The sequence below is a fragment of the Somniosus microcephalus genome, chromosome 20, assembly GCF_052327205.1.
Source record: "Somniosus microcephalus isolate GS21.2 chromosome 20, FLI_Smic_1.0, whole genome shotgun sequence".
Lineage (NCBI taxonomy): Eukaryota > Metazoa > Chordata > Chondrichthyes > Squaliformes > Somniosidae > Somniosus > Somniosus microcephalus.
In genome coordinates this window covers 78309583-78321167 of record NC_141006.1, presented here as the reverse complement: position 1 = coordinate 78321167, position 11585 = coordinate 78309583, and the positions used below count along the sequence as shown (strand labels likewise).

The 11585-nt window shown below is 49.5% G+C and overlaps 1 protein-coding gene across 1 annotated transcript in view; it reads right to left on the bottom strand.

The window, feature by feature from the left end:
* Positions 1–1078: 1078 nt before the first annotated feature.
* Positions 1079–11585, bottom strand: part of LOC147103454 (uncharacterized) — a 95352-nt gene continuing 84845 nt past the window's right edge. Inside the window, exon 2 of the mRNA XM_085963054.1 lies at positions 1079–1469. Coding sequence (XP_085819180.1) covers positions 1464–1469 — 6 coding nt within the window. The 3' untranslated portion in view covers positions 1079–1463. The remainder of the gene's footprint in view (positions 1470–11585) is intronic.

Genomic DNA, 11585 nt, shown 5'->3' with positions numbered 1-11585 from the left:
TTTGTCCCGTGACCATTCTCTCTGTACCTCTGGTCTATCGTCCGGGTCCCACCCTGCCTTCTTCATTTTCTCTATGAGCCTTTTACTTTTGTCAAAGACGTAGCGTGTTACAGTTCCCGGGTCTCCCCAAATTTCCCCCAAGGATACTTCTTCCGCCCTTTTAGTCATAACTAACTGCTACATTTAATGCTTAATTCAAAGTGTTGGTGAATTAGGGTTATTCACTACTTGGCTCACCCCTATAGCGTTACTCTAATTGGTTGCTCACTTCCTGTCAATCACTCCGTTTCGTTAAACACACACACCAACCCTTTAGTCCCGAGGTTTTGATACTGTGGGGTCTGTGGCTCCCGGCGTCCTACTTGATCCTGGCCATCATGTGGGGACTACTGTCCTCTTAATTCAGGCTCAGGCTAGGCGTTGAGACAGACCTCACCCTTGTCCATTTTAACATCTTTGTGACTGTAGGGTTTTATTTCATTCACTCACTACAGTGCTCCCATTCATTCATTTGTTGAGGTTTCGCCACCTCTCGGCTTAAAGGATTTCCCACCTCCCGGGGTAGGGGTCTTTCCGCCCCTCTCGGTTTGCCGCCACTCGGCTAAAAGGATTTCCCGCCTCCCGGGGTAGGGGTCTTTCCGCCCCTCTCGGTTTGCCGCCACTCGGCTAAAAGGATTTCCCGCCTCCCGGGGTAGGGGTCTTTCCGCCCCTCTCGGTTTGCCGCCACTCGGCTTAGGGAACGCCCTGCCCCTATCTGAGGTTTCGCCGCCTCACGGCTTTAGGGAACACCCTGCCCCTAACTGCAGTTCACTTTTTAACCACCTTCAATTAAAGGTGTCTTTCTTTTTATGTTCTTTTATACGTCGATTCTGACTTAACGTCTCGCCAGCGATTAACCTCTAATTTACAGGTGGTAATTAAAACATACTCACCCGTCTTAGGTTATCGTTGTCCGAGAGTCTTGTTCAGATCGCACATCCCATCCTCATCGCCAATTGATGTAAGCCCCCAAAGTGCGGACCAAGTGATATACAGTGTTGACGTCACTGGCTTGTTGAAAGAAAGACAGACCAACTAATTGAAGTCAAAATGGTTTACTCAGGCCTGGGGGAGAGCCTTTCAGACACGTCTGAATCCAACTCCAACAAGCCTCTCAAAGTCCACACAGTTATACAAAAATTAAGGCCCTGCCCTAGAGGCGGGGATAAGCTTATTAGCATATACAGAGTTATAGCTAAATTGTAATTATAAAACCGTGACATTCCATCCTTCCAGCCGCTTACAAATCCCACATTTCGTTATCAGTTGGTCCCGTTACCTCTTGTGACCATGGGCCTCATCTTAATTACTTTACAACCATCCATTTGCCCGTGGTCAGATGGTTCGGTCTGTTTAAGTGTTTTCTTAAGATAGCAGTTCTTTTCAAAGCGGGCAATCCGCAGACTTTCTGTCTTACTCTTGGGTCACTTCTGCAAAGCAAAAACAGTTTAGTTAATCTTCAGTATACTTTGAAGAATAGAACCCTGTTGTGCTTTACTCGAAACAGACCCTTAAGTGCATAGGGGTCGACTCGCTTGGCCGAACATACCCATCTCTCTCAATCTTTCCAGGAGTTGTTCTGGCAGTTTTAATCTCTCAGCATTTGAAGCCCCTTAATCATGTTTAAAACTTAGCTGGGTTTATACAATTTTACAGACCTCTATTGTTCAACTCAGAGCATGAATTAACCCATTCCCTCCACCTTGTATATTGATGTTGCAAGTGAATCCTGGTTTGTCTTGCCCTGTTATCCAATTTTTAATATCTCACTTCAGTGGCCAAAAGGACGCTGTGACGGTCCGTAACAGAGGGAGGGTAAGGTGTGGGACAGATGTTGAAAGGGGAATTGGGGTTGTGGTCACTGGTACCGCAGGCGGATGATTAGATCCCGGATATCCCGGCCAGGAAGGGGCTGTAAGGTCTGCCTCCTTCCTTCCACTTCCTCCTCTTCTGATTCTTCTTCCTGCTCCTCCTTCTCTTGCTACGCTAAGAGTGGATGTTTGGCCAGCAGAAAATACAACAACAACTTGTATTTATACAGTGCTTTTAATGTAATAAAATGTCCCAAGGCGCTTCACAGGCGTGTTATAAGAAAAATTGACACCGAACCACATAAGGAGATATTAGGGCAGATGATCAAAAGCTTGGTCAAAGAGGTAGGTTTTAAGGAGCGTCTTAAAGGAGGAAAGAGAGGTAGAGAGGTTTAGGGAGGGAATTCCAGAGCTTAGGGCCCAGGCAGCTGAAGGCACGGCCGCCAATGTTGGAGCATTTAAAATCGGGGATGTTCAAAAGGCGAGAATTGGCAGAGCGCAGAGGTCTAGGGAGGATTATAGGGCTGGAGGAGATTACAGAGATAAGGAGGGGTGAGGCCAGGAGAGATTTGAACACCAGGATGAGAATTTAAAAATCGAGGTGTTGTTTCCAGAACTAGCGGACATAGTCTCAGGATAAGGAGTCAACCATTTAAGACTGAGATGAGGAGGAATTTCTTCACTCAGAGGATTGTGAATCTTTGGAATTCTCTGCCCCAGGGGGCTGTGGATGCTCAGTCATTGAGCATATTCAAGGCTGAGATAGATTTTTGGACTCTAGGGGTATCAGGGATATGGAGATTGGACAGGAAAGTGGAGTTGAGTTCGAAGATCAGCTGTGATCTTATTGAATGGCGGAGCAGGCTCGAGGGGCCGAATGGCCGACTCCTGCTCCTAATTCATATGTTCTTATGTTCTTAACTGGGAGCCAATGTAGGTCAGCAAGCACAGGGGAGATGGGTGAGCAGGACCTGGTGCGTGTTAGCACATGGGTGGCAGAGTTTTGGATGACCTCAAGTTTATGGAGATATCTCATGTACTTCATGTTCTTACACTGAGTAAAGAAGTTGCTTTTGACACTGCGAGTCAGTTTTGACAATGGGGACCATGATTAACATTAGGGCCCATGTGTGAGAGCAGGGATAGGTCAGAAATGACAGTGGCAACCATCTGCCTCCCATTGAAAGCAGCCACATTGCTTCTGATGGTGTGCTCCATGGAGAATGCATGAGTTGTGTTCAAAAGGTGAGGACAGGTTTGATCTCCCATGTGGTAAGCTCCAAATGTTTCCATCCAACCGATTTCAACAGGCATATTTCCAGACATTAATAATCTGTTAACGAGCCCTTAACAAGCTTTCTCCCCTCTCTGCACTGGCTATTTACATCTCAGCACATTATGCAAGAGAAGAAATCCCTTATTGGTGAGGATTATAGTCTTCAGAAAATTAATGAAAACTCTCAGCATTCCTCACAGGTTTATGCATTTATCTTTCAGCAAGGATTCATTTACTGACCCTGGATTACTGCACGGACTCTTAGTGTAAACAAATATTTGGGACCTTTAGACGTTATTTGAGGAAAGGATTCCACACTCCAGCTTTCTGGTGTGGGGATTCTACATTCTTAAACTTCCAGGGTTGAAAGAACAAAACTCCAGTCGTTTCCCAACTATTAACAAGTCTTCCACAAAAACAATGAAACTGTTCTACAGTAGAAGCACATGTTCTGTCTTAATATTTTGATAATTATAAGACGATTAAGGCAAGTAAAAGAGGACTGTCTAACAATCCAGTCGTGAAATGATTTAAAAAGACAAGGCAGCAGAAGCAGATTGTTTTACAATGTGCGTTACAATGTTTAGCATAGTGGAAGTGGTCACATTGCCATGGTTTCTTATGTGTTGTGAATTGTATGTTATTGGAACTGGTGCTAAGCTCATCAAGGAGAGGTAATTGAGTCATAACGGCACAGAAGGAGGCCATTCGGCCCATCGAGTCCGTGCCGGCTCTCTGAGGAGCAATCCAGTCAGTCCCATTCCCCCACTCTATCCCCGTAGCCCTGCAAATTTATTTCCCTCAAGTGCCTATCCAGTCTCCCCTTGAAAACATTGAGTATCTCCGTTTCCACCACTTCCGTCAGCAGCGGGTTCCAAGTCCTCACCACTCGCTGCGTAAAAAAGTTTTTCTTCACATCCCCCCTGTATCTCTTGCCCAAAACCTTAGATCTGTGTCCCCTAGTCCTTGTACCATCAACTTGTGGGAACAGCCTTTCCCCGTCTAGTCTAGCCTAGCCTATCTAAACCCGTCATAATCTTGTACACCTCGATCAAGTCTCAGCGATGGATTCCTGAGGGAAGTGCTAACATATTGGATTTTGTAACACAAGCTGTTCCAAGAACTGAGTGTTCCCAGAAATCTTCCCAAACTGAACAGTGCACTCTCCTGATTTGCTTTCCGTTTTTTTTTTACCCTTTGAGACCGCTAACTGTTCATTTGCAGGATTGGGTGGAGTCCATCGCTGCTTTTCTCTAGGACGAAAAAAGCCATGAGAACAATGGTGGGTGGGGAAATTCTCAGCCTCCACAATAAATGTAACAAAAGATAAATTGATGTATAAAGCGCAAGAGAGAACAGTCTGTCTCGAATAATTCAGGAAAACTGTTTCTCTTGGACTATTATGAACCAGTTAAAAGGTTCCAGGTGGGAGATATTAGCCAAGGTATTTTTAGATGCCAAATACTGTTCATTTAATCATATAATGAGGCAGAGATTTACTAAGCAGGTAATTTAGCGGATATATCCCACCTGGAGCTTTTACATTTGTGCACAACAGCACAACAATCCACGTGAAAATGTTCCCTTCTAACATTAATCTGCCTGTTCGGGCAAGTTGTTAAAGTGTAAAGTCGGGGAAACTGCTGAAGGAGTTGGAGTGTGCGCCTCGTACACAAGATTGATAGCTGAGGACAGATCATTCGGTCCACGTAGCCAGAACAAACCTACTTTCCTCCTCCTCCTCCTCCTCCTCCTCCTCAGTTCACAGCATCCAACTGTTATAATGATTCCAAGCAGAGCCCTGGCAGAACAAAAATTGGCAACGTCCAAATTTTTGATGGAAGAAAAACATGTCCATATTATTACATGTTAAAGTATTGCTCTGGAGTTTTTGTTCATTAAAGGAGCACCATTCAAACTTGATTTGAATCCGCCTGCAACGTACTGCATGAGGGAAAAGCAATGGTGCAGCATTGCAGGGTGCCCTTCCCCCACAAAGCACCAATGCATTTAACTGAGATCGGTGCTGGTGGGCAAAGTAAGGACGCGGCCCTTTTGAACAAAGTGAAAATTTTAATGCACCAAATAGAGCCCTAAAATGATCAAATTGCGAATCTGTCAGCATAGTTCTTTCAATCTTCTGTGCTGTGGTGTCCAGGACATTAGTTAGACAGTATAACAACAGTAAATGCTGGAAAAACTCAGCAGGCCAGGCAACACCCTTTGGGTTTTCACCCGAAACGTTGACTCTATTTTCTCTCCGCGGATGTTGCCTGGCCTGCTGAGTTTTTCCAGCATTTTCTGTTGTTATTTCAGATTTCCAGCATCTGCAGTATTTTGCTATCGTATTAGTTAGGCGGTGTTCTGCTGTAATTGTGCAGGTCCTTGAGCGCTGAAGTCTCAAACCTATAATTAGAATGGAGTTGAGAATGTCTGTCTGGGGAAAGATCAATACTTGACTGGAATTGAGGTGTGTGTAAACATTGCTACTTAAGTAATTGCCAATTTTATTTAAAAAGTATCGCAGGCAAAGCTAGTTTGAAATGGACTTGGCAGCAAGTTTGTTCTCCTGATTTATTTTCCATTTTTAGCTTTTTAAAGAACTATGCTGTGGTTTAAGTTCAGTTTTCGGACTTGATTGGGCGAGCGAGGAGTTCCAAATTATTTATGTCAAGCCATGCTTAATATGAATTGGATTGATTTTGATTTATCTTGAAAATATATAATGGTCCAAATTGGATGCACACTTGTATCTTTAAGAAACGGGTACAAAGCATTTGTAATTTTTAAAAAAATTGCCCGATACATGTGTGATACTGCCTTGTTAATATCGTGCGTTAATGATCGGTGATTTAAGTTTTTTATTTGTATCGGTGTCTGACTGATTTGTTCAATTTGCGTGCAGTCCAGTGCTTGCGTCTCCCAAGAGATGTTTTCAAACATTGGGCTATTTGAGCATGGAATACTTTATCACGGGGCTAATGATGGGGAGCCTACAACATCGACTAGAAGGGAATTAAATGGCCTAGAAATTCAGTATCGCCACGTTTGGGGCGCTACAGCCGGGCATTCGCTAAATTTAGCGCCTGGCGCAACTTAGCGCCACCTTCGCCGAAATTGAGTTGCATCGCCCCAAGAGGTTGCTGCTGCGCTAAAGCAGGCGGTGCATGACTATCATAAGGCGCTAAGCCGGCAAGCTGAGGCGCTACCACTGAGGGCGGGCGCAGCGCAGGTGCGGCGAGTTAACGATTGCAGGCAGACACGCTGGCGCCGGTCTGCTCTTAAAGAGGGAGGGTCGATTTGGTTTGCAGCCATGCCCTGCACACTGGAGCCCTGATTCTAGGCCTGGACAGACCTGCTTTGACAACGCTATGCCCACGACCATGGAGAAGGCTAGGGAGCGAGCGCAGTGCTTCAGTGAGGGTGCCCTGAAGGTTCTGGTTGGCGCAGTGGAGCGCAGGCGACCTATCCACTTTCCTGACAGTGGCAGGAGGCTGCTGCCCAGCGAATATAGAAAAACTTGGAGGGAGGTGGCACACAGAGTGACCTCCAGCAGCATGGTCCCTAGGACACCAACGCAATGTAGAAAGAAGTTCAACGGCCTCACTCGGGTTGTCAGGGTGAGTACTCTTTCCAGTATCGTCTTCCTCCCTGCATGTGCACCTCACTTTATGGCCAAAGGGTCCTGAAAGCCCCAATGCCCAGCCCTCAGCCAACACCTATGGGACTCTCATGAAAATCACATGCACAATCACCACTTTACACACTGTCAGGGCTATTCGACCATGGGAGGCAGTGCAGGCAAGATGAGGGCTTGACACTGTCAGGGCTATTTGACCATGGGAGGCAGTGCAGGCAAGATGAGGGCTTGACACTGTCAGGGCTATTCGACCATGGGAGGCAGTGCAGGCAAGATGAGGGCTTGACACTGTCAGGGCTATTCAACCATGGGAGGCAGTGCAGACAAGATCAGGGCTTCACACTGTACTCAGAGCCTGTCTTTTCTCTTGCAGGGCAAGCTGGCCCACAATAGGAGGCAGCAGCAATGGACCGGGGGAGGCCGTGCTGAACTTAAAGACCTTAGCGACCTGGAGCAGCGAGGGGAGTGGATCATGGCAGGCCGGTGAGTGGCCCCATCACCACTGGAGATGCCGACCCCGTTCTGGACAGCAATGGTAAGGTCATCACCTTTTGACCTTTCTCTTTCCACTTGTGCCTCACACCAGCATCCTTTGCCACTCTCGAACCAATGCAGTGCATAGCAGCACTCATGCCTCCCTCGCTGCCGCCCTGTCCTCACTCTAAAGCAACTCTTGTGCCTCCCTGCTTTCAGATGCTGATTCGCCAGGTGAGGAGGCGGGCCCTCAAGCTGGCACTGTGCGTGAATCGGAAGGCGAGAAGGAGGAAGAGGAAGCCGGACCATCAGTGCCACCCTCAGCCGAGGCAGCCCATGGCCATGATGGGGACATGTCTTCCCTGGAGGGGAGCAGGGGGGAAGGGTCTGAGGAGGGTGAAGCTCCGGGGCCCAGCGGGCCGCAGCAACGCGGGAGGGGTAGGGAAGCTCGGCGGCCTTCTCCCCGGAGGGTGAGTGCAGCCTCCAGTCCTGCTACAGTGAGCGCAGAGGAGGTGGGGCTCCTTGGTGAAATGGGCGCCCAGGCTGAGCGCAGGCACATTGAGCTCATGGCTGCAGTGGCAAGAATGCCTGACTGCATAGAGTCACTGGCAAGGAGTGTCCAGGAATTCGGGGCAGCACAGGCCAGGAGTCAGCAGGGCGTCGCTGCATCACAGGCCAGGAGTCTGCAGGACTTCGGGGCAGCACAGGCCAGGAGTCTGCAGGACTTCGGGGCAGCACAGGCCAGGAGTCAGCAGGACGTAGCTGCATCACATGCGGCTTCCAGCCAAGTGCTTATTCGTGCCATGCAGTCACTGGCTGGTCTGATGCAGACACAGATCAGGGCCACACGAGCACTAACTGCTGCCACCCTTGCTGGATCGGCCAGGAATCACCGGGGCCCTCGCCGCGCCGCAGCAGCAGCAGCCCAGCAGTCTGTCCTTCAGCAGATTGCTGCGCATGCTTCAGTGCTGACCCGTGCGAGTGCCAGTGTCTCGTCCGACCAGGGAGTGCCTGTGCTCTGTCAGGTTGGCAGCATTCCTGCTGCCAACGCTGTCACTCCTCCACTGCAGCTGCCACCACCCGTAGGACTGACTGCTGCCACCCAAGCAGAGTTGGAGCAGTCAGCAGCCGGGCTCTCCAGGCCCAGAGCTGGTCCAGGCCGTCCCCCAAGGGCATCTGCCGACTCACTATCTGACCCTCAGCAGCCTTCCCCCAGCCTTGCTGCAGCCACTGGGGCCCCATTGCGGAGGAGCTGCAGGGCGGGAAGGGGCCAATCCCGTAAGCGAGGCAGATCACCCTCGCAGGCTGAAAAGTAGGAGGTGTGGCAAAATGTTGTGTTTGTTTTTTATGAAGGCCGACGACGTTGTGTTTGTTTTTTCTGAAGGCCGAGGATCATGGTCATTTTTGTTTTACTGTTTTGTTCATTGTCTCCAGGTTGTGAGAGCCAGTTATGTGTCTGACTGTTTTTTGGGGGGTTTCTCTGTATTTGTTTGTCATGCGGGAAGGGCCCAGAGTTTGTTAAATAAAAAATTGTCTTTATTCAGATTGTGCATGTTTGCACTTTGAACTATTTGTTGCCTTGACCGCCTCAGGGTTTGCGGAGCGGCTCCATTCATATTCTTTCAATGGCACAAGCCATTCCCTCAGAGGAGACCTAGAACCGACTTGTAATAAGCCGCCGACGGATGGCCCTTGCACTTTGTGCCTCCCTCCCATCTTGGTGCTCCTCCTCCTCCTCCTCCTCCTCCTCTGGTGGTGCTCCAATGTCTGCTGGCAGTGGCTGAGTCCTGAGGATAGCCAGGTTGTGCAGCATGCAGCACACTACAACAAAATGGGAGACTTGCTCAGGCGAGTACTGTAGGGCTCCCCCGGAATGGTCCAGACAGCAGAACTGTTGCTTCAGCACGCCGATCGTGTGGCCAATGATGTTCCTGGTCACTTGATGGCTGTCATTGTATCGTTCTTCAGCAGGGGTGGTGGGCGCACAGAGCGGGGTCATCAGCCAGGTGCACAAAGGATAGCCCTTGTCCCTGAGAAGCCAGCCTCCTGTGTGAGCCGGGGCTTCGAAAATGTCTGCCACAGAAGTCTGGCACAGGATGAAGGCGTCGTGGCTGCTGCCCGGAAAGCGGGCATTGACAGCTGCCTGTGGTCACCCACCAACTGCACGTTCAGCGAATGGTACCCCTTCCGATTGCGGTAATCCTCGGCATTCTCTAGAGGTGCCCGCAAAGCCACATGCGTGCAGTCAATGGCGCCCTGCACCATGGGGAAGCCCGCTATTCTTGCAAATCCTATTGCACGTTCTTGCTGCTTGTCCAGGGTCATGGGGAAGGAAATGTACTGACGCCTCCTTCTGAAGAGGGCATTCGTGACCTGGCAGATGCAGCAATGCACCGCGAACTGGGAGACATTGGCAATGTCCCCAGTAGCGGATTGGAAGGAGCAGGTGGCATAGAAGTTGAAAGCCACTGTCATCTTCACTGCCACCGACAGAGACGTCCTGCTCCTCAGCTGAGGCTGCAGATCTCTCTGAAGCAGGTGGCAGATCTCAGTGACCACCTCCCTTCTGAATCGAAGCCTCCGAATGCACTGTTCCTCAGACATGTTGAGGTAGGAGAAGTGCTGGCGGTATACCCTGGGAGGGTAAGGCCTCCTGTGCCGACGCCTGTTGGCCCTTCTCCATCTGGCCATGATTGACACTCTCTCTCGGCGTCTCTGAGCCCTTTCAATGCAATGCAGAAACCCAACATTTCCACCCATTGCAGCCCCCATTATATGTGGCCACTCAAGGCTATGGCACTGAAAAATGTATCCAACTGCAAAGCTCTGGCCTGAAGCCAGAAGTACCTGTGCGAGCACTGAGTCAAAGCAGAAAGCTCTCTCCCTTTGTCTCTTTCCAAATCTCTCTCTCACACAGAAGGAGTAGTTCAAAATGGCTACCACAAAGAATGCAGGAAGAGTCCCCTTTAAATAGCGCCCCCCCAGCCCCACAGCGACTGGGAAACGTTCCACTCAACCAGTCGCTGCGAGCGCCAGGTGGAAAGAAGGGCGGCGCCCCTGAAGTTCCGGTTCGGGGCGCACCAAGGGCGTTGCACCATGAAATGACGTCAGGATCTGCGCGCGCAGCTGAGCGGGCGTTGCGGTTTTGCGCTGCCGCTAAATCTTCACTCAAGTTCGCGAGAGGCGCAGATCGCGCTGCGCCCGGGCGCTAGCCGCTTCGCGCCCCACTTATCGCCCTCTTAAGGCGCTAGCGGCTGGCGCTACCAACTGAATTTCAAGGCCAATGTGTTTTAAAAGTATGGACATAAAAGGGTACGGGGAATGGCCAGGGAGATGGGGATAGAGTAGAGAGCTTACGTGGAATAGCTAGTAACTGCACATGCATGATGGGTTGATTTTTTTTATTGTGCTGAAGTTTCTAGGGTATTCATTCTATTTGTGATTTTGTGGTCTCTTGGGCATCCATTTTCCGGAGAGGGAGGACGTCAGTGGCGTCTGTTTCTCTTGGGTTTTTTTTATTGGCCAAGGTCTCTTGCTATCTTGGGGAAAGATGAATCAGTCCAAATCCTTCATTAGTATACTGGTAATCTGAGAAGACTTATTCAAAAGAACAGATGTATTTCTATTTTCAGTCAGGCGAAGGGTTGAAGTTGACTTTACTGAATCCTCATCCAGAATCATTGACATACAGCAACAGTTCCCATGTGTAGGGCCTTGGCGCTGAGGGTAAAATGGGAGGGGGCACACAAGAGGTCTTGGGGGCAGGGGTTGTAGGGCTGAACTAGGTTACAGAGATAGGGAAGGGTAAGGCCATGCAGGGATCTAAACTGAGGTTGAGAATTTTAAATTTGAGGCACTGGGGCCCCAGGAGGCAGTGTAGGCCAGCAAGGAGGAGGGTGATGGGTGAACGGGAATTGGTGTGTGAGAGAATATGAGCAGCAGGATTCTGGATGAGCTGAAGTTTACAGAGGGTGAAAGGCAGGAGGCCGGCCAGGGGAACACCAGAATAGTCAAGTCCAGAGGTGACAAAGGCCTGGATGAGGGTTTCAGCAGCAGATGGCGGAGGCGGGGGAGCTAATATTATGGGGTTGGAAGTAGACATTCTTTTGTGATAGCGAGGATATGGGTTTGGAAACTCATCTTGGTCAAATAGGGCATCAAGGTTGTGAACAGTCTGGTTCAACCTGAGATAGTGGCTGATGGAATCCATGGCAAGGGCATGGAGTTTGTGGTCGGGACTGAACATGATGACTTCGGTCTTACTGATTTTGGAGGAAATTGCAGCTCATCCAAGGCCGGATGTTGTAAAACAGCCTGACAGCACAGGGGAAGGGCACGGGTCGAG